This window comes from Paramormyrops kingsleyae, chromosome 19 (genome assembly GCF_048594095.1).
Source record: "Paramormyrops kingsleyae isolate MSU_618 chromosome 19, PKINGS_0.4, whole genome shotgun sequence".
Lineage (NCBI taxonomy): Eukaryota > Metazoa > Chordata > Actinopteri > Osteoglossiformes > Mormyridae > Paramormyrops > Paramormyrops kingsleyae.
Genome location: NC_132815.1, coordinates 24245327 through 24272883, shown reverse-complemented (window position 1 = coordinate 24272883; position 27557 = coordinate 24245327). Strand labels below are relative to the sequence as shown.

General features: G+C 42.2%; 1 protein-coding gene across 11 annotated transcripts in view; it reads right to left on the bottom strand.

Moving 5' to 3' along the window:
* LOC111836252 (leucine-rich repeat and fibronectin type-III domain-containing protein 2-like) overlaps positions 1-27557 on the bottom strand; it is a 78596-nt gene that overhangs the window by 29680 nt on the left and 21359 nt on the right. The window contains exon 1 of one of the 11 annotated variants that reach the window (XM_023797341.2): positions 7910-8093. The exons of 8 other annotated variants lie outside the window; for them this stretch is intronic. Coding sequence is in view for 2 of the 3 variants with exons in the window: in XM_023797337.2 (XP_023653105.1) it covers positions 6620-6685 (66 nt within the window). In the remaining variant the exon portion in view is untranslated. Of the gene's footprint in view, positions 1-6619; positions 7414-7512; positions 7567-7909; positions 8094-27557 lie in introns of those variants that run through there. 2 more of the 11 variants (XM_023797338.2, XM_023797337.2) reach the window with 2 other exon arrangements.

Sequence of the window (27557 nt, the reverse complement as noted above, 5' to 3'; positions counted from 1 at the left end):
CACGTTGTGCAGCAGTTCTAGATACAAACAAGGGCGTGGGAATGGACTACATGCATGCTGATGTGTAATGGAGAACTGTTTGGCTGTTTGCAGCCTAAGACAAGAGCAGAAATCATCTGATCAGAGACACTGGCAAAGAGAAGCATGTAGCTGGAACCATGAATCTCACAGCAACATCTGTGGGGAGATACTTCCGTCGCTTGGGTGCAGTTGGTGGTGAGGAGTGTAATTCATTTGTGACAATGTGACCATTGGCATTGGACCATAGCAACCTTAGCGTGGGAGAGCCGTGGGCAGGCAGAAACGTGTAGAAAATAAAACCTAAGGCATGGAACTATTTTTTCACGTTTAACAAGTGGCTGGGTAAGTGTGAAGGCTTCACCGAGTGGAATAGGTTTAATTCCGAATTATCACTGCTGAACGACTACACAGTGCCGTTATTATCCTTGGCAGATCTGCGGCACAGATACTTAACGCATAACGCAAGTCATAAAAAGACCAAGTCTACTCAAGGGTGCCTTTGCTGTCTAAACATTAATACAGCAGCATTCTGACACACTCGAGAATCAAACAATCCCAGAATCACAAGTCACTCTGTTACTCTGAGGCATTCAAAGCGGGTTATAGAAAGGTGAATAATACAAGCAAACAGAGGAAAGAAATGCAGGTGTCATATGTGAGGGCCTTATTACATAAAAAAATCAGATTACAGGGTTTTATTAAGGGCTGGGGATGCTGGTATTTGAATAGAGTAATTTAAATTCCAACTCAGGCTCCTACTGCGGAGAAACAGCCGGAATAAAACAGGAAGAAAAGCCAGATGGGAGGAATATTATGATTGATATCAACAGCATATTCTGTCAAATAAATAAATAAAATGGCTTTGTTACTAACAGCTAACAGCAGAAGAAATATGTCATATATTAAATGAAGGCGTGACGTGAATTCTTTCACATTAATTTCGCACCTGCAACACTGACCTCTGCTCAGCTTCCCATTTGACGTAACCTTTTGTTGCATAATTGCCCATCCGATGCCCTTATGACTGTGGTGGTCAGTAATAATACGTATACCTGGGAGCAATTTGGAAAAACAGTGCTTTGCCAGCAGTTCCCCATGAGATGCTTACTCTGAGCGAGGCGTCCATAAAGCAGCGGGTGATAATTCAGCACACGGCTTTCACTTTTAGGGCGTCTGCACATATTTCAGTGAGCCTGTCACCTGGAAAGTGCTCCCATTTTGCAAATATATGCAGATCTAAAATTCTGAAAGACGGCCCATGTCTGCAGTAGAAGGTGACAGTAAAATCTAACAGGGTACAATTAAACGGAGTATAGCTTCAAAAAAATGACTTCGGTGACAAGGGGACTGTCCTATTTCCATTCTCTGTCCGTTCGGTGGGAAGGGTCGCTTAGTGGTAGGGACCTTGTAAATGACGAAATGGCGAGCTGAAGACAGAGGTGGCCTGTCCCATTTTTTTTAATGTGCATTTGCATATCAAGTTGTATTAAAAAGATAGTGTTTACAAGGGTGGAAATTCAGAATTGTTGCTACTAGCCAACTATGAGCTAATGCTCAGTCTTTTGTACTCAATCTTCATCTAAATTACTCACCACAGGCAAGTAGGTGAGCTTAATGTCCATCTCTAAACATATAAGAGTTTGCCCTGCAAAGGACTGGCATCCCATCCAGGGTGTCCCACTGCCTCATGCTCCGAAATCCCTGGCATCAGCTCCAGACCCCCCGAGACCCTGTACTAGACCTAAGGATCCAAGACAGAGGGTTTGCTGGCTGTTGAAGAGAATCTCACCTGACCAGGAGGGTTAGACTATCAAACTCCTATTAATTTACAAAGTGAAAAAATAATGTTGAAGATTCAGTAATCACTTGACTGAAATGGATTCTGAGGCATTTTACGCTCCAGGGCTAGATTTAATTAGTTGCACTGGGGGTGTGAAAACACATTCATATACAGGTCTCACAAAGCAATACATGTGGCAAGTCATTTCTATGCTAAAATGCACTTCTTTCTTACATCAATTGGTCAACAGTATGTACTACAGAAGTAGCCTTTCATAATTTTTTCTTGAGCTGCATGACAGAGTATTGTTATTCACAGTTGGGGGGAAAAAAATCACTTCCATTTTGACAAAATTTCACCAAATACATTTTGAGGAGCCCCAACATGGCTGAGGCTCATTTGAACATAGAAAATGGGAGGGAAATTGGTGCGGGAACGACATGGCAAGACAGCTGAGGGAAAGTAAGGGAAAGTCCATTGTCCAGGAAATCTTAGACTGAAGCAGCACAATCCAAAAGAAAAGAACCAAAGCCGGGACCGCCACCGGTTGCCACGTCTTGTGCAAGAATAGCATTTAAAACACTTGACAGCAATACTCTGTTTGTCTCCTGTGGTTCTATTCATTCGGGGGCATATTCAGAAGCTCCACAATGAGGCTGGCCTAAATTCAGCAGAGGAGAGCAGTACCTTTAGAAATTGTGCTGACACGAACTGATATTCACTGAACAATGATTTATGCCTGCGTCGGGGCCCTGGCTGTCCGCTGACAAGCCGAAACCTTATTTACAGCGCATGCTGCTCGACTCAGGAGTGGCCGGACCATATCTTGGAGTGGCAAATGGCTAGAATTCTCACACCGGCGGGAATAAAAATGTAGCCTTTCCCTTTTAATGTTCAAAATGAGCAGGACACTGGATCAAGACCAAGCACATAGAGCATCCCCCTAAATGCTTGCTAATATAGTGATATACATGCATAAGGGTGTTTTGAAACTGATATGGCAGATAATATTGGTATTAATTATAATGTTAATTCAAGCATAAATCCTTACCATAATCTTGTACTTATCACTGGATTGGATTATGTTATCTGCCTATCTGATTGCAGGAAAATGGATTTGAACACTTTTCTACCAGAAATTAATAGCTGGGCATTTATAGATGATCACCAACAGACCTCTGACCCCACTGCTAGTGGGGAATGAGCGATCCATCCTCTTAGTACCACACAAAAGGATGGCTGCTTTGAAGATCAATTGATGACAGATTTTATGTTCTATTTCTAAGTGTTAAAAAAATTAAATCTAAAGCGTCTACTGAAAAATGCATATAATTAGGATATCAGTCTTAGTTTGAAGTCACTCCAAAGGATGCACATGCCCAGTGGGGATGGAGCATCCACCCAGATTTGATACATAAGCATTTCTTATGAAAGTGTAACAGCCATCATGTCACATGCTCTTATATTAAGGCTATGTGCTATTTATATACATATGTATTATTAACAAAGATGCAGCTGGGACGTCCCCAATGGCGAACCAAGGTCTACCGACGCAAGCTTCAGCCTACGGCAAAGATCTGGGTCACATTTCCTCTGTGCTACAATATCCGTCAGTGGCGAGGAGGACCAGACAACACTGAAATGGCTTTTTGTCCCATCAGGAGATATAAATGAAGTGGGTTCTGCCAACTTTTATAGCACTAAAGTGACATTTACTGTTGATTGGCTACCGGGGAGGCTGTGGGCGGGGCTGAGTGATAAGCACTCATCTCCAAGCATGTGAAGTTCCTCAATGAAGCCTGCAACCCATAGAGTTTCAGGTTAGTGAGGCATATATAAATGTATAGCACACTCCAGGATTGGGAGTAAAGAAACAGATAAGGGGTCAGTTAGAGCAGAAGTGGAATACAACAGAACATCTATGTTGAGTCTGCAGGTCCTCTGTACTTTCGCCATGCCCTGAATGGGACAGCTGTCTATGACTGTATAAGCAGGACTCTGTTAAAAACATCTCAATTTAGCCTTTGTTGTCTTGAAAACCTTATGAATAAATATATAAATACATAGGGATGCAATGGTCCACCAGTGAGCTGTCATGCACCAGCAGGGGGCGATCAGCACCACGCAGACCGGTTTCCTCGCAGTTCGCTGCAAAGTCTGCCAACAGGACACGGTGGGCAGCTGCTAATTGCCCCAACCAGGGGGAGGGAGTGTCTTCCACAGTGCAGCTGGGCAGAAAGTCAGGGAAGGAAGAAAGATAAGCAAGTTGCTTATGCCCTCTCTGCCCTCAAAAGAAGACAGCCTGGAGCACAAACACCCTGAAGGAACTGCCACGGTCATTGTGTTACGAGTTTTCCGATAAACTTTTGGAAAATATCATAATTCGTCAATAACTGAGCTTTCAGCAAACAGACGCATTGCTCTACCACTCTGCCTCTCTTTGAATCAGGACTCAATAGATGACACAGCATGACATCACACTTAGTGTGCAATGTCAGCGGCCAATGAGAGTCTTTTCAGGTTAGGCGTCCGTTCCTGTGGCTTTTTCGGGGGAACTGGTGCCAGGGACACACCAGTTGTCACACTCTTCCACCTTTCTGGTGACATCACCCATTGTAGAGATAACAGCATGGTTTGCACTGCAATCACAAAACACAACATGTTAATGGAATTTGGAGGCCTAGGGAGATCTATAGCTTTCTGACCAACAACTTGCCCTTAAAATGGCGTCATTCTTTGTAGGGAAATGAGAGGCTTTTCTCCTATAATTCGATACAGTGAATCAGACATATAGTATTGTGTTAGAATTAGAAGACAAAATGTTGCGGAAGAGCAGGACTGTGACAGTGACACAATCCATTTACTTTCGAGCCAGTGACACAACCAGGGTGCCATCCTGAGGTGGGGCACCTGTTTTTGAAATGTAGTAGAGGTCTTGGTGGGTAGAAGTTGTCAACCAGGGAAGAGGGTGGGGTGATTGTATTAAATAACTAATGAGTGGTTAAATTTGGTCTGACTGTTAGCCAGATGATCCGTTTTGGTAGCGTGCCCCCCCCTGGCCACTGGTAGCTACGCTCCTGTATGGAGCTAAATCTGGAGAGCTGCATGAAGATGTTATCCATCCTCTGGTTATCTACCAAAACCACCCCCACCCCGTCCCCGCATGTACCAAATCCACACCCACCCTGTCACTGCATGTACCAAATCCACCCCCACCCAGTCACTGCATGTACCAAATCCACCCCCACCCTGTCATTGCAGGTACCAAAACCACCCCCACCCCGTCTCCGCATGTACCAAATCCACCCCCACCCCATCACCGTATGTACCAAAACCACCCCCACCCCGCATGTACCAAATCCACCCCCACCCTGTCACTGCAGGTACCAAATCCACCCCCACCCTGTCACTGCAGGTACCAAATCCACACCCACCCTGTCACTGCATGTACAAAATCCACACCCACCCTGTCACTGCAGCTACCAAATCCACACCCACCCTGTCACTGCAGGTACCAAATCCACCCCCACCCTGTCAATGCATGTACCAAATCCACATCCACCCTGTCCCCGCAGGTACCAAATCCACACCCACCCTGTCACTGCAGGTACCAAATCCACCCCCACCCTGTCAATGCATGTACCAAATCCACATCCACCCTGTCCCCGCAGGTACCAAATCCACACCCACCCTGTCACTGCACGTACCAAAACCACCTCCACCCCTTCCTCGCATGCACCAACTCACCAACAGTGCAGTGTAAAATTAAACATCCATATTGGCCTTTATCTTAATTATTATATTACTCACTTAACACTGCAATCAGGTATTGCTGTGGTGAGAACAACCAATTGAACAGAACAAAAAGACTTATAATGAATAATTTGCTATAAGAACATGCATATATGAGCAATTTCATTACTGTTACCGCAGTGTTACCATACATTCTATTACTATCCCTGCAGGAATACCATGAAGATAATCTCCATGTCTGCTGTTGCTATGGGAATATTACATTTTTCCCCCATTCCCACAGATCCTGACAGTATTACCGTTTTCCCCATTCCCACGGATTCCTACGGATTTACCACATTCCCCATTCCCGCGGATGCAAGCAATATTACTATTTTCCCCATTCCCGTGGATCCCCATGATATTACCGCTTTCCCCATTCCTGTGAATCTCCGCAGTATTACTGCTTTCTCCATTCCTGTGAATCTCCGCAGTATTACCGCTTTCCCCATTCCTGTATTACCGCTTTCCCCATTCCTGTGAATCTCCACAGTATTACCGCTTTCCCCATTCCTGTGAATCTCCGCAGTATTACCGCTTTCCCCATTCCTGTGAATCTCTGCAGTATTACCACTTTCCCCATTCCTGTGAATCTCCGCAATATTACCACTTTCCCCATTCCTGTGAATCTCCGCAGTATTACCACTTTCCCCATTCCTGTGACTCTCCGCAATATTACCACTTTCCCCATTCCTGTGAATCTCCGCAATATTACCACTTTCCCCATTCCTGTGAATCTCCGCAGTATTACCACTTTCCCCATTCCTGTGAATCTCCGCAGTATTACCACTTTCCCCATTCCTGTGAATCTCCGCAGTATTACCACTTTCCCCATTCCTGTGATTCTCCACAGTATTACCACTTTCCCCATTCTCGTGCAGCCCTCTACTACAAACTCTTCTCCTTACTGCTGCCCACAGGCCTTGTTGTGTGTTTTGTTCTGTCCTCCTCACAGCATGCTGGTCTTGCCATGAGCTTTGACAATAAAAAATTCACAAACAGGGTAGCACTTCACCTTGCACACACCTTCTCCGGACTGCTGTCAGCTTTCTCGGATGAGTTTATCACTGTGCTCCTCTCTCCCTTTGTCATGGTTCCAGAAGCTTGAAGGTCAGCCACAACATGTGGCAATTTGCTTATAGATTTTTTTTTTGGTAAAATGTCTGAAAGTAAACTTAAAAATTAAGAGCTGTTGCACAATGTCGATATGAAAATAGATGTGACACCTGTGACCGTGGTGCACAATATTGTCAATGAACCTAATAGCTTTGACAAATCACAGTCTTTAAACCTGGCTGTCAGTACAGTCACTATTATATTTGTATCACATTATGTGTAAAGTACAAATCCCTGCCAGTGCCACCGGGGTGCTCTCCACAGACATAGTTTGACAGATGAAGGAAAACCCAGCAAGACTATAGGGCTGCATTACTTGCCTTGTTCCCTGAAACGCACCTATGATGTACTGTGAAAATAAACAGCTTGGCTCACGGCCCCAAGGCTTCAGTTGTCTTTATGAATGCTGGATCGCTGATTGATCGCCATCGTCCTCGTCTCTGCTATGGCAAAAGCAGTGGCGCCGTTTCTTCTGTGAGAGTCTGAAAGGGTGAGACTTGCCAACCCTGTATTCAGAAACTTTAAATACAATGTCTGCCATGTAAAATGAGCTTTATCTTTTTTTCCCCCAGGAAACTGGAAACCTTTTCAGTACATTCCCAATCTGGATGAAATCTCCAGCCAATAGGAGCCCACAATCTTAAGCCACCCGGCAGTACGCTGCTTTTGTGTGATGCCTGTAAATGTAATAGCACCCCATGATGGGTGTGCATGCAACCTTCAATCATATATATTCATTCCTCACCTTAAAATCAAACCAGCAGTGTGTTCCCTAGACAGAAATGCAAATGGAACATACTTACAGACATACATGCTGGAAATTGATATAATTTAAGGAATCTGCCACCGTGGTCCCGTGTAGTTTGTAAATGGTGCCATTTGCAGCAGCCTCTAGTGAGGGGAATCCGCGTCCTTCAAGGCACAGTATTCAAAACAGGAGAGTGTCTCCAATGCAAACAGCTGTTGACTAGGGACACTTCTGTGTGCCCTTGAGCAAATTGCTTTTCTTGCAATGACCCACTAAAATTGTGCCTGTATACACAGGCTACAAACAAAGAAAACTCGAAGGGATTGTAAGTGCCGCACTGACCAAAGATGCCAGATAAACATGCAGCAAATAAACATGCACAACCAGGAAGAGGTGCCTTGCTACCGTTCAGGGCCATATCTAGAAATTCCAGGCCTCTGATAAAATGTTACCTTAGGTGGAGGTGGGTGTGATGGGGGGGGCAGTACATTTTGGAGCTAGCCCCCCCCCCGAATCAGCCAGGGTTTCCATGCCACTCCCTGTCCCGCACGCCTGCTCCCATTTTAGCTACTGTACATGTCTTGTTTCTGAGGTCCTGCTATGTCCTGACAGGACCCTGATCTCGCAGTGCCTCGTCCACAGAGCCAGGCTTTTGGAGATGTCCCACAGGCTTAACGTGAGAGGATAATCAGCCAGCTTTACAAACGAGTGAACTGCCTGCCGGCAGGGCAGGAGAACGCACCGAAAGCCAGAGCGCGGCACGGTGCCACGGGAGCTAATCCCCAGCCCTCACGCCTCTCCGGTGTCCGGCCTTCAAGACGTCAACACCGGCATCACACTTCCGTGGCTTAATTATCGCTCACGCCACGCTGAATAAGCGAATGAGTTTTGCTCCATATCATTTTTTTTCTCCCCTCTGCCCCCCCCCCCACTCCCAATCCAAATGATGCCTCTAGCTGGTTGCTCTGGTTTAATTATCCCGCTCGGAGAGGCAGGGCCGGAACAGGGCTCAGTGGTGGCTTATCGCTGACGGTGCAGTTCAGCTGTGACAGCAACATCCCTGCCATGACTGCGCTCACAACAATCCGGAGCAGCGGTGCATTCCAATATTTACGGTGCAATTACGCACACTAAATTTGAAGCATTTTCTGTTTATTATGCACTCTGGGAAGCTTTTTACAAGACTGCTGTTAGATGTTCAGATTTATTTTATACATTAAAAAAGAAAAGTTTGGCCAAGGTCATGTATGTGTGTTTATTTGAAGGAGAAAAATAATTAAAATGCACTGCAATAAACAAATGCTTATTCATTAGACATTCATAAGAGCCAATTTCAAGAGCCAGTTTAGATGGTAAAGTCAATCTGAAATTCCTAAATGCAATTCTGATCTTTACAAAAACATTTTGGTTATTTTTCTAGTACTGTGTCCTCCGATGTCTCCTCAGAGGTAGAAATGATAATTACAGAGACCACTGTTCAACTAAATCTTTTTATCGGGAAGGCACTAACGTGTCACGCTGATAAGCCACAAGGCCCACAGCAGCGTTAGCAAACATTTAGACCCATTAGCGAAAGTAAGCGGGTGGAGGACAGCAGCACCAGATGACTTCAAAGCCTGTTGTTCCCCCGATCCGCCCATCTGAGGTCCACCGACACCTCCAGGCAGCTGATGTTTGTGTCTGAGAAGGAGGCAGAAATCAGTGTAGAAGCCTTCATCCTTGTTGGATTTCCAGCACAGATCTGTCTTGGTCTAAGCGAGCGTGAACTGCCAAAGCTTCGGAAAGACGGGAGCTGGGACCATCACCATCATCAAAGAGGGATAACAATTAGGCAACTGGCCAAATGTTTAAAAAGTTGGATTCATGCAACACTATTGGAATTTCTAAGTATCCCTTTCTGCACTGTCCTCATTAATAAGCTTTCCTGTCCTTGTTAATTAGCTCATTCTTTTCTCATCCCTTTATAATCATGTGGGACTGGCACAGGCTTTTCATCACTATAAAAATATGTCACATATATTTAGTGTCAGTGTCATTTACGCACGCATAGAGTATGATGAATCCTGACTGTCATTTGTTTAATTTAGTGACATAAAGCAGCTTGGTATAATAAGAAAATATATTTGCTTAAATTTTTTACATTATTTCATAAGACTTTTAAACTGCCAGTCACAAACAGAAGGATAAAGGGGATCACCATTTCTGAAGAGCTCGTGTCAACTCGTTTATACCTAAGCCTGCTTAATTAGCACAGACTAATGGTCAGAGGTATTTGGTGAATATAATTAATGAAACATAATTAAAGAGCTTGTTTATATTAGTGAAAATGCAAGAGGACCGTCATCAATGTACGCTTCCATCATCTTTGTTGCGCCATCATTATTTTAGTTGCGTAATTTGTCCTTAGGAAAAGTGGAGAGTGTGGCCAGGATTGGGGTGTGGAGTATCGATGAGCTCCCCCTGTTCCTTGCAGTGCTGTGCACTGCTGTGACATGTGACACTGGATTAGCTGCCTCAGAGTCCAGGTGCACTATCCCGTGACCTGCGGCCTCTCCCCACCCACCTGCCTGCCCACGCATCCACAGTTTTGGTTCTCATTTTGCTTTTTTGGTCCCTGCTGAAACAGCAAACTCCACATGGCGTCTTCACACACCTCCAGCCACATAAAAACCCGGACTGCACCTTCCCTGCCTGTCACATGGTTCTATTCAGCAACCTGGGCAGTTCTGCAAATATGACTTGCAGTTTCATAATATATTTTTTTCTAAAACCTATGTTGGTTATGTATATACTGACAATTTCACTGGCTATTCTGCATTTGTGGTTTAACACCTATACACCACTTAGAAAAAGATTACATAAAAACACATTTTTATAAATGAAGGACAATAGCAAACTGCCCAACCATCCATCTTTCCATCCATCCATCCATCCATCCATCCAGCCATGTCAGTGTCACAGGGGTGCTTGCAGCCACCCCAAGCAACAAAGTGCAAAAAGGCAAGGTGTACATTGGGATGTCACTGTCACCAAACATTAATATGTCTGTTACCATGAGTTCGACTGGCAATAGTTCTGTATGACACCATCTATTTGAGAACTCTTCTCCCAGCGGAAGTGTCCTTCTGTGTTTTTGTCGTCGGAAAGAGTGACATTTCTAAAGGTCAACCCATTTGGGTTCTCTGTAACCTTTTTCACCTGCAGTGCCATTTGATCCAACTGTCAGCTGTTCAGTACTAAACTTTATTAAGTGAAATCTTGCCCCAGAGATTAGCCTATTGTTGCTCCAACAGAAAAGGCCACATCAACTTAATAGTTTGTTTAAATCTGCATTTGTAAAACAAGAACAAAGTAAAAATAAGTCTTGTCTGTTTACATAATTACTCACTGATTGGGCACCGTATACATATTACAAAGCAACTATACTGTCATACAATAAGAACAGGGTTTTCCTCATGCATTGCCAAGCATTCAGATCACAGTCATAAGCATAAACAGTTTGTAGAGAAGCCAGCATCAGACTAATATAATCAAACAATGTTAAAATCATTTAATGCTCTATCACAGTAACATGATATGTCAAATGGATATATATATATATATATATAGAGAGAGAGAGAGAGAGTGAGCAAAAAGTGATGGATCTAGTATACTGCACATACAAACAAATGTCATACACATCCACACTATCCCATGTGCAGTACTGTATCCAGAAGGTGTTGTAAAACCGTAACTCCGTCAAAGTCACCGAGCACCCCCATATCGGAGCGCCTGACAGATCCGGGGCTGAGAGGTCAGAAATGAAAAGCCTGTCTGTTTCTGACCCAAGCCCCGGTGTGCCGGTGCATGCATCCGCAGAGGCAAGGGCTGAAGGATTCACTCCTTACGCTACACTTCTGCCCTGATACTCTGACTGCATCTCGATCTGCTCTCTGTTTCCCCCTGAATGTATCTAAGTACATCTTTACCTCTGATTCCTGACTATATGACAGTGTTTGTATATATCTTTACATAGCCTGAGCCCTGAGGTACACCTCGTACCTTAACTTGGCGTATCATGTTTTATCATGTGTTTTGGCACTCCCTTATAAGAGATTATGTATGCTACAGACGGCTCATGCATGGGAGTTTTACTCACACAAAAATGTTCTGAGGGCAGAAATAAAAATGGTTCAGAATGATAACCAATCAGAGTGTATAAGTTGTGTATCCAATCAACTAGAGGAGGCGGGACCAACAAATCAGATGTCTTGGTCCTGCCTCCTCTAGTTGATTGGACCCATCTCCTCTATAAACTGTTTGGTTATCTCTCTGAACCAATCAATTTTCATTCTGCCCACAAAACATTTTGTGTAATAAAATCCCCACAAGTGTTAGAGATGTTGTTTTTGTGTTTTTGACTATGTATTTGTCTAATCCTGTAAGTTATTGCAGGGAAATGATCTATAAAATAAATATAAACACAGAAATTGTTCTTGTGGATCCCACATTTGCAAAAACATGATCCTTGACGCAAGGTCACAACAACAGGGTTATTAAATATGCTTTTATCGAGGACTGTCCTTTCTGACAGACGAGAGAGGTGAGGTTTTAATGTTTCTACAAAAGAAAAGACCAAATCAAAATGATCTTACAATGACATAGAGGAGGTAAACTAAATCCAATTAATACTACCCTGGGGCCTGTTTCGGAAAGTAGGATTTCTTGCTTAGCCAGATATCTTGTCGGATTTAATTAAGGTAGTCTGGGCTAAATTTAAGTGAACAAAGATAATGTCCATTTAAACTGGGCTACCTTAAATCCAACAAATTAACTGGCTAAGCAAAAAAAATCCTTCTTTCTGAAACAGGCCCCTGGTTGTTTTTCTCTGCTTCTAAGTATTGTACCAGATGATTTGCTGACCCAGAATCTCTTCAGTGCGGGATATATGGCTATATGGATATATGTTTTTTCCTCTTTACTATTGTATAAATGTGAACTTTAAAAAAAATATTTACTAGGTTACTTTGAAAAATTTGAGTTTAAACTTCCTTTCTGTGGAAGTAAAAAAATAAATAGGAAATGTGTTTTTTCCGCCCCAAACCTTCTCAAATCTCACAGAAGATGTAAAAGCTGCATTATACAGCCAATAACTAGAGTTCTCTTCCATGAGAAGACATTAAAGAACGCAAAATATTATATAATCATATTATCTCATAATGCATCTTTTTCACGTTGACTCACATCATTGTAATTATGATTAAATATAGAAATAAGCAGAATATAATGATGTAGAATTTGCCCCAAACACATATTATGCCATTTAACAATATCAATTCGGTCTGATTTCCAGTAATGACCCATATAGACTTTCCGGCAGCCAAGCAGCGATGGCTTGAGAAGATGAAAGCTGTGCTCCCAGTTTAATGCTAATAGACTCTTGGCAGAGGGCTGGGGAGATCTCTGAGGCAGGGTCCAGCATCTCACTCTGCAAAGTGCCTTTAAACGACTCACAGTGGGATGTGAAAATGCACAGTCCCAACATTTGACTTTCCCATATCCAGCCTTTGAAGGTAACCTTTAGTCCTCGAGAATGAGTAACATGTCCATTTGCAGGGGAAAAAAACGCAAAAGCAGAGCTCTCCTTCCTGGTTTCCTAGTTTCAGGCATGTCTAATCAGGTGGCCTTCAGTGCAACATCAGATCTTTGCCAGATAAAGTCACTTTGGCAGCCCCAAAATCAAAGACCTAAATTCTATCACCTCCTCTCTCTCTATCTCTCCAGCCCTTTACCTCTTTTGTTATTGTAGGCAGGATGCAAATGAACCACAGCTATTTGCCTCTTTTTCGACAAATTTTGGTCAGTTAAATGGCTTATTGGGTGTCTGTTAGTGTTTTCAAAATTGTAAATAACTGCTAATAAAGAAACAAACAAAGGAATAAAATAAAAGCCAAATACTGTACACTGGCTAGACAGTCCATTACCCATTTCAGATGGATGAGAAAAGGCACCTTTTCAGGAACCCATATTACCATTATGGGGTAACTCTAGAAGTAATTCTGAAATACAAGCAAGCTGCTCCATTCTCTTTCTTTCTGTTGGATTTTTGCCCTCTATGGTCCACTGTCATGGTACTGAATGTTTCTACTGATTCAGAGGTTAAAAAAGCTTCTGGTTTGCTTTATTAAACATAATATTCCATTAATGAACTCAAGCATAAAGAAAACCTGCCCATTTGCCTGTGATGTAGTGTTGTAATGCTTGGAAGGTAGATACTGTACAGTAAGTGAATAAAACAACCATCACGGATAAGAATAGCTATCATTAGTGTTTCTTACACCAAGTACATTGGCAAAAAATAAATGTTCCAAATCAGAGTTTTTATATGTGCACTGGGTCCAATAGCTACAGAAAATGAAAGAACACTTGTCATTTCTTGGAATCACTTGGTGTCCCCCATGACTCCATGTGTGTGGAGTTTGCCTGTTCTTGCCGTGTCATCGTGGGGTTTCCTCTGGGTATTTTGGACTGGATTTCCCCCCGCAGTACAAAAACATGCTGAGGTGAGCTGGAGTTACAAAACTGCCCCAAGGTGTGCGTGAGTGAATGGCATGTGAGTGAATGGCCTGTGAGTGAATGGCCTGTGAGTGAACGGCGTGTGAGTGAATGGCGTGTGAGTGAACGGCGTGTGAGTGAACACCTTGTGAGTGAACGGCATGAGAGTGAATGGCCTGTGAGTGAACGGCGTGTGAGTGAATGGCGTGTGAGTGAACGGCATGAGAGTGAATGGCCTGTGAGTGAACGGCGTGTGAGTGAATGGCCTGTGAGTGAACGGCATGAGAGTGAATGGCCTGTGAGTGAACGGCGTGTGAGTGCGCCATGCATTGGGTTGGCGCCCCATCCTGGGTTGCGCCTGTAGCCTCCGGAATGAGCTCCGGACCCCTGCGACCATGCATAAGCAGTTATAGAAAATGGATGGATATATACAAAACTCTATATACCTATCAAACCAAGTGAAATAATTTAGCCCCCTAAGTCTAAAATTACAAATTACATTAGTGTTTTGGTGATACATACAGAATTTCTCCCTTATAAGCAAATAAAACAGAAACATCCTAGAGTGACTCCAACAGAGATTTTTGATAAACAGGGATGTGTGTGTTTCAATGAAAAAGACCTTGGAAATATACCTTGGAGTTAGACCTTGGAGTTATACTCGACACTTACATGAATAACATCCAGTCGTCTTTCTTCTGTAGTGTATAGCCAAGGTTGAAAAAACGCATGAATGACGTCAGGGAAACTAGTGTTCATTACTTGAACAGAAAGTTAATTTTCTGCTATTTGATTGCACAAATTCTTCATTAAAATCTCTTCAGCTACTCCAGGATGCAGCTGTAAGAGTCCCTAGTAGAACTGCTACCAAATTTAGAGCTGAATACAAAATGCTAAAAAAAAATACCTGTCCATGAAACGGCGACACCTCAAGTCAATTCTGACCCGATAACATGAATGGTGAATGATAGCTGAGGACTCTTTTGGAATGTAACACTCTCATCCAAACACATGTGATGCTGTGCTTATAACTGTCAAAGTCCCTGTCTCAGCTTCCAGTTCGCTTCTTGTGCTGGTTGAGCCTCACAGGTAAAATAAACCACGGCACTGTCATATGAATAGCAAGCAGGCATGTGCCACTGCAAGTCTCAGATCCTGGCTGAGCCATGTAACAGTGAGGAACCGTGAAGACCACACAACAACAGTGAAAAAGCGAAGCAGTGCTTCTGTATGCCATAATGTGCGATGGCTCTTTTTGCTTCTCAGAGTGAAACCACATTCTGGTTGCCTGATATGCAGTGGGAGGCGAACGCTGAGGAAATCCAAGTATGGTATTAACAGCACCTCTCCTGCCAAGCAGGGTTCACTGTAGGAGTGACTCCAAAAGTAGGCAAGTGACACTGGATGCTCCTGGTGAGCGTAAACAGGTGCCAGACACATCCCTCTCCGGTCTCCACCCCTCTCCCGTCTGTAGCATGCACTTCTTGTGCTATAAGAAAGCATGCTACCAATCATCTACCAATAAGAAAGCACGCTGCCAATCACCTACCAATAAGAAAGCACGCTGCCAATCACCTACCAATAAGAAAGCACACTGCCAATCATCTACCAATAAGAAAGCATGCTGCCAATCACCTACCAATAAGAAAGCACGCTGCCAATCACCTACCAATAAGAAAGCACACTGCCAATCATCTACCAATAAGAAAGCATGCTGCCAATCACCTACCAATAAGAAAGCACGCTGCCAATCACCTACCAATAAGAAAGCACACTGCCAATCATCTACCAATAAGAAAGCATGCTGCCAATCACCTACCAATAAGAAAGCACACTGTGGCAGCACTCTTCTGCCTGATTTGATTGAGAAATACAGCTTTATTTTTTATCGTCTCAACTAATGGCATAGGATGGGTCTTGATATCGGGGGGCGGGGCACAGCTCAATAATTTAAATATGAAAGAATCCATATTAAATATGTATTTATATTAAAAATGGTTTCTATGACTTTTTTTTGTCACAATGATTGTTGTATGCCTTTAAGAAATTCACATAAAAACCTGGCTATCCATATAAATGCAAACTAACATAAACCTTCAGTACCTTCTGTCCTTGTTGGACTGTCCACACTACATCTGCGGAACTCAAGCTGAGGTATGATAATCTGCCAGCAGGTGGGCCTTCCGGAGAACACTGAATGGGAAAACTAGCTAACTGAGAGGAAAAAAATGCACATATTAACTTGCTACTCTGCTAGTTTTGCTAAAATGAATATATATAAACTAGTGGCCAAAATTGTGGAAACACCATTTTTGGCATTACACTTTAAAAATTACTACACAAATATTGGTGGTAATGTTTATAAACAATCAAAGGATGTTTACAAATATCATATATTGGATGATTAAATGAGTAACTGGAATTAAGCTGGAAGTGTTTTCACAATTTTGGCCGCTATAGTGTACGTCTTTGATTTGAGATTGATGTGAGAAAGTCAATTTCTCCCTCGAATGAGAAGTTAAAAGATTTTTTTTTTAAAAAGAAAGAACAGAAATCATTAGAAGATTAATAAAAAGGTTTCACATAAAAGACCATGCAAAAAGTGACAGGCAGCCAGGCCTCTCTCTCCTAGCCTTACAGGTAGTATTTAGCTGACGACGCTTCTGAAAACAGTCATTAATTGCCTGCCCTTCCCACAAAACAACATGCAATTACACTGAAGGAATTTAATTAATATTCATGAGCTAATAAATTAAGCTGCAGCTAAATGATTAAGGTGGCTGCCCGTGTGAACAATGAGTCCTCAGATCTGACATAATGAACAGTGGGGAGTCTGGCAACTCAGGCCACCACTGACAGCCCTGCAGAATGTTTCTGCGGGTTTTGGACCCGTCGTGCTATACTGTCTCAGCAAGAACAGCCCGGCCTTCAGACACCATACGGACCGGCTATTCAGCGATAGGACTGTGACAATATCAGAGCTGGGGAGAAAGAGTCGGCATGTGAATCTCTCCAGCACAGCACCGTCACATCCAACACGAGTAACTAAGCAACGCAATTGTAAATGTGAATGGCACTTCACGATCTCTCCTCTTATTCCCTCATCGTATGTATGGTTTAGTGGGAGGGACCCATTATGATATTTCACACATTAAGGCTGTTCCGAGCATGTGTGAAACGCAGAGCTGCGCTATGACTCACTGTAACCAGTGCATGAAAGAATCATCTCTGGCACCAATATGTTTTTCGTTTTTCTCTATGATCTAACAAGCAATTAAAATCTGTTTGCAGCAATATTCTTTCGGGTGCCAATGAAACAGTACAGCATTTTTGTGTTTCGTGCCTGAGGTGGTCTCTTACTGTCATTTTAGTCAAGTTAGCTACATAAATGCATTTTTTTGAGATGTCTCTTAGGAGACCAAAACAAAACAGGTAGAACGAACACCTGGGGTTATGACGATAAATTAAGAAAACAGTTTTGTTGTTTCGTACTGTGAGCCTGTTATCACTCTCATTTCACTACTGTCAAATCGGCATATGTGTATGAATCCCCAGCCTGTTCTAATTTGACTATAACATTGTTTAATTATTTAATCAGACTGCAAACACTTTTGCGTGTCATTAGCACTGGCTTGCACCAGACATGACTCAAAATCCCGTTCTACGTTTGGCTATGTTGACAGCATCTGCTGTTGTGTATGGTGATGTCACCACTGACATGCTCTGTCGGCCGAGGACTTACAATGCATCTACCACGTGTCCCTGAATTAGCTCACTTACTCACCTTAATGCCATCTGCTGTCATTAATTACTGAACACTCTGTCAGTGAATACAGCTTATACATAAATTTATGTATACATTTTGTATTGCCTTAAATTAAACAGATATGAAGCATTCATGAATTATTAGTTTTAAATAAATATTCAAGAGGAAAGTCTTTAGACAATTCCCAAAGCAATAAATGAAACTCTGTCTAAATGATGTCACGCACAATCAGCCAAGACTCATTCTAGAACCTTCTCTCCATTAATGAAGACAAAATTTGGCATCTATTTTATAAATGATCAGGCGCAATCCTTCAGCAAACGATATCTATTTAACGTCATATACAGGTACCACCATGTCAAACCCTCAGCATACTACAGTACAATAGCATTAAAATAAGTTATACAAGGTTAAACACTAAATTCTGCTAAATTCTTGAATCATTCAGGTGAGCCAGCAATTTCATTTTTAAAAAGCTTTTGCTGTTCCTTTTGCCCTTTATATCTGCCCGCGTCATTTTTGTTTATGCTTTTGTGACTCTTTTAAGTAAAAGTTTGCACTTCATGCATTCTTCAGTGTTATTTATTGCAGGGTACATGTCCTGGACTTTTCCCTGACTGCTAATGCTGCAGTTGCCTGGTTTTTGGCACGGCTCTGTTATCGTGTGGCAGATGGCCATCGCTCTGAACAGCTGAGTAGAATTCCACTCTCTGTCTCTGGCATCTGACTGTCTAGCTGTCAATAGACAGCATGAGGAGAGCAGGTAGGTGATTGACAAAGTAAATAGCCAACAACAGGACAAGATGCCCTGGAATTCCAGGGTACCGCTGGTGTGCATTGGATAATATGTCAGGGGGGCTTGAGGCCCCACCCTCCCTGTGCAAACCCAGCACACTGTATGTAACCAGAACCCAGAATCTCCAGCTCGGCGCTAAAGGCAATGTGATCCAAGGTTACATTCATGTGAATGTCCTTGAAGAATCCACTCCCACTACTGGTCAAGCAAAATACAGATCAATTCCTGCAAAAAAAGAAAAAAAAGCAAAGTTTACTAGAACTGTAGGTCATTTGACAAGACAGCAGTCTTAGGAATGAATAATGCAATAGGCTGATTTTCAGCTTGCATCTTTTCCATGCTGGGTGGAGGAAAACAAGCATTTCTAGCACAAAACCCCTTGTTACTAAATAACTGTGTCTTCATACATCATCTTCTTTTCTAAAATATATGTTGCTAATGAGTGGCCTACTTGCAGTCTAGACCGAGAGTGTTCTTGCGATGCTGCTCCTCACAGATTGCAGAAAATGCTAATCAAACAGCTGTAGGCCATATGCTAGGAGTCAACGGGTTGCAAAGGATGAATAAACGTATAATACAACAAATGCGCATCTGGACACACATAACTTAAAACAGCAAATAATTTCAAACAATTAATATGCATAGCATACATTATATTCAAGTGTCTATGTAAACAGAGAACTAGGTTGTTTTGATTAATGGCAATTTGACTGACTTGTTCATTTCCAGTCTTTCTAAAGTTGTATGTTTGTGTGTCAACCAAGTTACTGCGTTTCGTGCAGCAAAGCTTATTACTGTAATTTATTATTAAGAAAGAAGCTAAATGAATCTAAATCTGACATTTGCTAGACTGAGTCAACATCTGCTCTGGGATTTCTGTGATTTAAACCAGGTGTCACTGTGTTTAATTTTTAAAATAAAGTCTAAACGTCTGAGAAAGATGCAGTGAGATCCTCCTAACACAGCAGCCACATCTCTCCAAGCACATCGCATTCTCCCGACATGGATAACCCCACAGTTCTTGGCAGGTTTAACTCTGCTGCTCACGGCTTCACACTAGCAGCGCCCCCGCACCTATTCCCAGGCTATGACGCCCTTGTGGGAAATAAACAAGCCCGGCCCCAATGACCAGCTGTGATCCCTCGGGAAGATTCTGAGTCAAAGGCGATATTGCAGTGCTCACGTCAGGCAGCTCCATCAAAGGCAGAATCCAAATGCTCTCACATCGCATGAGAATGCACATCTTTCAGGGGGCAGACTTTAGACTATATGTGGAAATACAGATAAATGCTACAATATCTAACTCCAACTACCAATCCAATATCACCCAACCAAATAACCCAATATTTCTTCAAACACAAATATAAGCATACATATGATGTTTGAAATACATATAAATCTACGATAAATCAATAAAGTCTGTTGTAGAAATTCAGCAAAAAAAATGTACATTATACCAATTTGCTAAAGGCCACAAGAACTAAGATGCAACAATATCCTTCACTCTTAATTTGTTAGATAAATTCAAAACTAAGCTTTTTTATTGACTTTACAGAAACTTTTAAGATTCAGTGATTTAATCGATGGTAAATGGCTTTTTAACGATCTGTTGCATTCATAATGTCGACAGCTTGGATGAAGCACCAGATTAGTGTTTAAACTGAATGACATGGGTCAAGGACATTTCGAGTTACAATAAAAAGCTGAAAATATAGATGAAATCTTCATCTGTTATTAGCTAAATTAGCTCTGACAGAGAAACCCCATGTGGACCCAGTAAATTTGCCTTGGAGATGACTGTAGATGACTGTGGATGACTATTGATGACTGTGGATGACTGTAGATGACTGTGGATGACTACGGGTGACTGTAGATTACTATGGATGACTGTAGATGACTGTGGATTACTATTGATGACTGTGGATGACTGTAGATGACTGTGGATGACTGTAGATAACTGTGGATGACTCCAGCCAAGAAAACCACAAACTGGAGCATGTTAAGCTAGTGTGATTTATCATCTCTGGTCCAACAAAGTGAATTAATGAAGCTTGAGCTGTAAACAACTTCAAGAGGTGATACAGATACTTTTACAAGCACAACAGAATTATTTATATGCTATTAAAAGCAGAGTCTGAAGTAGCTACTGACCATGTGTCTCTGGGAGTTAAAGGCCAGATGTGTTTTTGCTTCCTGTTCTTCCGGATACATGGTGCCATGAGACTCTGATATTCTCAAATTAAAGCTCACTGAGTCTCTGTTACCTGTAACATAAAAAATTAACTCCAGACGGCATTGATCTGTGCGATTACACATGTAGTATAGTGCAGTATCGTGACCCTTTATTTGCCGCCCTAGGGATATTCTCTTTTCACCCATCCCGTCTTGCGCTCCATGAGACAGACACATACAGGTTAGAACAACCTTGGGGGTCACAGCACAGGCTCAGCCAGTATCCAGCGGCCCTGGAGCTGTGGGTTAAGGGCCTTGCTCAGGGGCCCAACTGCACTCATTACAGTCATTTTTGTGTGTTTGTGTGTGTGTGGTGGGGGGGGGGGGTAACTTGCCTTGCATAATTTCACCACTGACTTGTCATTGACTTCCAATTGGAATCTGACTGAAACACAATATGGAATCCCTTATTGATGACATCACAAAGCTGTACCTGTAATCCAGTCAGCAGATCCACTTATACCATTTCTATTGACATACAATTCCTCCTTTGGGATTCCAAACAGCATTAGGCATTCTGAGCAGCATCGCATTACATTTGTTCATATAACTGAGCAGGACTGACTTTCCGCTAGATGTAAGGTTTCATTGCAGTACTACAGGAATCTTAATTTAATACACCCCCATGTCTGACATACTGCATACTTGCAGATACCCCCTCCCCCCCCCCCCCCCCCCAATACCACCACTAATTCAAGCATCACAAATGTATAGTTAATTTGCCTTCCCACTATTATGTATTACTGCTCACAAATTTCAGCCTGAATATTTATTTTTGCATGCATAATTACCATACTGCTTTTCATAAAGACATGAGGAAAATGATCTCTGAAAAAGAGTGACAGCGCGGATGCTGGCGGGCACAGTGGTTTACAGCGGTGTTTCCCATTCCGATCCTCGAGGATCCACAGATAGTCCACGTTTTTACTTTTACCTGCTACTGTGAACTGTCTGGCAGGGAGCTGGAGGATAACAAAAACATAGACTCTCTGCGGGTCTGCAAGAACTGGATTGGCACTGGGATAGAGGAAAGCACTGTGTTCGATTCCCATTCCCAGCTATGTGCATGTGGAATTTGTATGTTCTCCCTGTGCCTTTGATGGTTGCCTCTCGTAGTCTAAACAAGGTCCTGGAGTCTCTACATTTCATACAGTGTGCAAATGCATGCCCTGTACTGGCCTGGCATTTTGTCCAGGGCATCCTCTGTTTAGTGATCTCTGCTTCCCGGGATAAGCGGAAGGCTCTCCCTGACCATGTACTGTATTGTATAAGAGGCATGGAAAATGGATGGATGTCATGCTGTCATTTGAAAGATTTACCCGGAGCATCTGACAGATCTTGTTATTACAACATGCAGCTAATCCAGTTTTCATGACATTCCACTACAACACTAAACTTGCCAGAACCTAGCAAATAAATGTTATGTTCAAGCCTATAGCCTACATAAATGTGTTTAAAATTAGCTGCTCCAGGCTTTATTTAACTAAAATTAGTCTAATAAATTCTATGAGTTTAATCATAAATTCATGAATTCTACCAAATAAATTGATTTTCATATAATGATGGGAAAAAGACCTACTCTGAATTTTATGCTTGAACTAATTTAGATATGTTTGATGTTCACATTGTGCTCATCAAGCCATAATAGTTGATAAAACTAAAAAAAAATACAGTTTGCACTTCTGGATTTAGTGACTTGTGTCATCCTCTTTGGCGATGGCACCTCAGATTAAATATTTCTTGTTAGAGTTTCTCTCACATGGCCTTGGAGGAATTCTACTCCACATTCTACTTCAATGGTGATACTTCTGGTCTTTCCTACAAGCTCAGCTCTATGTAGGTCCCTCTACGGCATCTTTACAGGCTTTGGGTCTGGACTTTGATTTCTCTCTTCCACCCTCTTGAATTCTTTTTTCCCCTGAAATTCTTCCATAGATCCGCATGTGTATTTTGGATCATCGTCCTGCTGCGTGACCTACTTTTGGCTCATCTGCAGATGGTGATGTCACATATTCCTTCAGAATCCTCTGCTATAGTGTGAAATTCATGGCAGACTCAATGACACCAATGCGTCCAAACCCTGAGGCGCAAAAACAGATTCAAACCATCTACCCCCTTCCACAACCATGCTTGACAGTAGGCATGATGTCTTGGTGAAATATAGTGTTTTCTTTATGCTAAACATGACATTTTGCATTATAGCCAAGGACTTCTGCTCTTAAACTTATCTGTCCACATCCTAGGTTTCAAGAGCTGTCTTGCATACATACCATTTGCAATGTTTCTCTTTACTATACTTCATCAATCTTTGCCTGGACTTATAAAATCAACTATCATGGCAAGGGTAGAAAAAACTGGCTAGAACAGAATACTGAATGCAGTTCATTATGAGATCATGAATGGCTACAGTTTTTAATTCTATCTTTTTAAATGACGATTGCGTATTTAAAAAAATGAGTTAATCCTTCTTACCATAAAATGATTGATGTAATTTTGCAGAAACAATTAACTATATTTTCCAATCTTTCAATACCAAACTTGCAAACTTTATGATACTTTATATAAGTGATTTCCCAAAATATAAGATTTTACAATATCCTATGGCAGTGTTCTAGCAAGAGACATTTAAACGCACGCGTCGATGCCAACAATTTCTTAAAGCTTTCTCAATACATTACTATTACAACAAAGTAACCAATTATTATACATTTTTTCCAGAAGTAATCTATAAAAATCCTCTATGCAATGAGCCATGAATCATGCCTAAACAATGAAGACAAATTATACAGGTTTGATATTCAGCATAATTTATTTTCAGTAAGTTGTCACTGTGAGGCATGCCCTGAATTCTGTGGCCCTGCTTCCCTCAATTCGCTGCACGAATCACATGTCTAATTATGTGTACACTGTTCACCTCAAAATGCTGATGACTAATTCTTTTCTCTCAAGCATAAATTATTGCTTTTGCTTTTTGAAGTGACTCCTAGGTAACCATGGAGTCCAAGCTATATATGATGCTCTCCTGCCTCTTAGCGAAGAGAGACTTGTCAATCGTTAAATTACATATTTTATTTCTACATAGCAGATGTGTTTTCTAGTGCAGGTGACCGTAAGGTGACTGTAATGCAGAATACTTACTAGAAAACACAAAGTTTAGATTTTCGTTTCAAACATCTTTCAGTTTTGGTTTTAATGGAAGAGTATCACTCCCCAGTGTCACCAAACTACTGTCCTGAGAGTTAATCATTAAACATTAACACCAAAGGGGCGGCACAGTGGTGCAGTGGTTGGCACTGTTGTCTCACATCTCTGAGACCTGAGTCTCCGCCATGACTCTATGTGTGTGGAGTTTGCATGTTCTCACTGCATCGTCATGGGGTTTCCTCCAGGTACTCCGGTCCCACCCCCCCGTAATCCAAAAACATGCTGAAGTTAACACAAACTCAGAATTTGCCATATTCCTCCTATTCCATGGCAACACAGTCTTGAATATCCAATACTGAAATTTTAATACTTGAGAAAAAGTGTTTTCTTATTGATTGTCGGCTATTTAATATTAGGTAATTATTTACAATTACTTCTTATAATTGAACACACACACACACACACATTCATACATACCTACCTTTTAAAAATTATATTACTCAAGCCTAAATGTAAATCATATAAATACACTTTCCACTGAACTGGTAAGCAGGGCAAACAGCAACCCTCAGGGAAAAACAAACAAATGAAAAGATGCGACAAATGCACGATTCCAGTGACATGTGTAGTTCATTTAAATATTCATTTTCAGCAGCAGATCAGATCAGCACCTGCCGGTAAAGCTCCGAGTTTACACACCAGAGCAGGAAGAGGCACTAGTTGCCCTAACCTGCTCTAATTTGAGATGTAGCTCTCCTCCTGCCTGTCATACTCTACGCATGGAATCAAATCTATCACGCGTAACTACATTTAGCAGTGAGTAATACTTCAGCACATCACAGCCCTTCCGGTTTACGTTGCATACCTCTGAATTCAGCATTCATCCAAACAGGTGCGTATTAAAGCCACGTTCAGGCACCAAGTGAGCTCTCTGTGTGGACAGCTACATGACAGCCAGCTACTCATCCTCTTTTGGCATGCTCTGTGTCCTTGGGTCAGTAGCTCACTCTTTGTGGTGTGAGATAGGGTAGATTCGGCGAATGCAAAGAAGCTTCTGTCAGTTCTGGGTCACCTTTTTAGCAGGATGCCTGAGCATGTGCAGCATACTCCATACCAGCTAACGATCCTCTACCATACAGGTGATTTTGCCTGAGGGCCAGAAATCCCAGACTCGGATGGTACAGCTCAATGGCTGCTGGAGACAGAGAACAGTTCAAAATTTCAAACAAATCCTTTGTTACAGCCATGACCACATATATCTGCTCCCACCATTAGATGTGCAAACCAAAGCTTTTACAGCTGCGACATGGCAGAGTAACCATGCAAGCAAAATGTGAAGGAAAAAACTAGGCTACGTGAGGCATAGCTTAAAGGGTTAATATTATATACTATTTTGACAATTTTTAAGCACATCTTTGGTATCACACCAGTCAGTCACAAATGCTTTACTTCCAATTATACACTATATTGCCAAAAGTTTTGGGACACCTGGCTTTACACACACATGAACTTTAATGACATCCCATTCTTAATACATAGGCTTTAATATGGTGTTGGCCCACCCTTTGCAGCTATAACAGCTTCAACTCTTCTGGGAAGGCTGTCCACAAGGTTTAGGAGTGTGTTTATGTGGATTTTTGACCATTCTTCCAGGAGAGCATTTGTGAGATCAGACACTGATGTTGGACGAGAAGGCCTGGCTCACAGTCTCTGCTCTAATTCATCCCAAAGGTGTTCTGTTGAGTTGAGGTCAGGGCTCTGTGCAGGCCAGTCAAGTTCCTCCACACCAAACTAGCCCATCCATGTCCTTATGGACCTTGCTTTGTGCACTGGTGTGCAGTCATGTTGGAACAGGAAGGGGCCATCCCCAAACTGTTTCCACAAAGTTGGAAGCATGAAATTGTCCAAAATGGCTTTGAATGCTGCCGCATTAAGAGTTCCTTTCACTGGAACTAAGGGGCCAAGCCCAACACCTGAAAAACCACCCTGCACCATAATCCCCCCTCCACCAAACTTTACACTTGGGGCAATATAGTCAAGCAAGTTCCATTTTCCTGGCAGAGTGCAGTGGCAGCGTGCTTTACACCACTGCATCGACACTTTGCATTGCACTTGGTGATGTAAAGCTTGGATGCAGCTGCTCAGCCATGGAAACCCATTCCATGAAGTTGTCTATGCACTGTTCTTGAGTGTCATGTATTGCCAGGGCATGGACCAGGGAAACAGGGACAGGACTTTTGGCATGATACACATTGATATCGATGTCACATATGGGTTAAATGTTTATATATCAATAATAATAATAATAATTATTATTCAGAATGGCAGGTCACATCAAATTGAAAAGGAAAATGCCCTGCCCTGCCCCAGGCCTAATGGTGTTTTAGACATCTGGAAAAAAAACATAAATTGGGAAGCGTAAGTATATATAATTCCTACACGAACATTGCATACTTACATCTATATAATGGTAAACCTGCTGTCGAACCACCCAGATATTTTTATCAGACTCTTTCTCTGTCCCACACTGGACACTGCTGTTGTGAGTCAGAAAGTATTTATTGTTGAAAATAACGACCCATGCTCAGTTCACAGCACCTCCCTTCACATAAGCCTCCGCTTCCTGGCAGGCACTGTGTGCAGATCCCAGGTGACCCTCACTGTAAGGCAAGTCGTCACATTATGCAAAAGGGCTGAAACTGTCAACTTCCTCCATCAGTCTCAATTTACTTCAGATGTTTGTATTGAAAATGGTATTGAAAACGGAAAAATCTAGAATATAATTGTTCTCTTTCAGATGGAAGCTCAGGAAAATCCCATGTGAACTAAAAGCACTCTATTTAAGAACATGGGCACCATTACAGACCCAGGAAATGCTGTACCTTGGCAAAAGTAGCTCTTTCCTGACCTCAAAGAAGGTTTACTGACAAGAAGGTAATATTATCGGTTCCTCTGTTCTCCCCGTGGACCATTAAAGCAGCACTGTCAGTGTTGCGTTGCATTGTGGGATAGCAGACACACACACATACACACACACACATACAGGCGAGCAGGAAACCTTAGCTGCGCTCTTTAATCAGCCGTGGTGCTGTGCGGGTAGACGCTCCTGAGCACTCTATCATTGTGATTCAATCTTGCCAGCCCCATTCCAGCTGTATCTCAAAGCAACGACAGAAATGGTAATTACAAAATAACAAACGTAAAAGCTCCATTCATATTCGCTAGCTTATATTTCCTGTTAACTCCTAGGATTTTTCCACAGATGCCATTTAATAATGGGCTGCTCACATATTGTGTTGCCTCTTGCGCTGATGACTATAAATACTACACCTCTTAGCGGAACAAATAATACTGAGGCTTTTGAGGCAGAATGTATCACCTGTTAGCAGGGAGCATCGGAGCAGTCACTCGCACTGTGACATGCTGTCAAGGCAAATACTATCAAAAATTCAAGGAGTTATCACCTTGGCAATCACCTTCAAATTGCTTCTGCAAACTGAGGAGATACACTCGCATGCGTAACGCGGAAAAAAATACATAAAAGTTAATACCCAGGAACAACGTTCCTCATCTTTCTGCAAGATTGCATGGAACAGCTAGCTAAAAAAACACATTTGAATATTTGGCT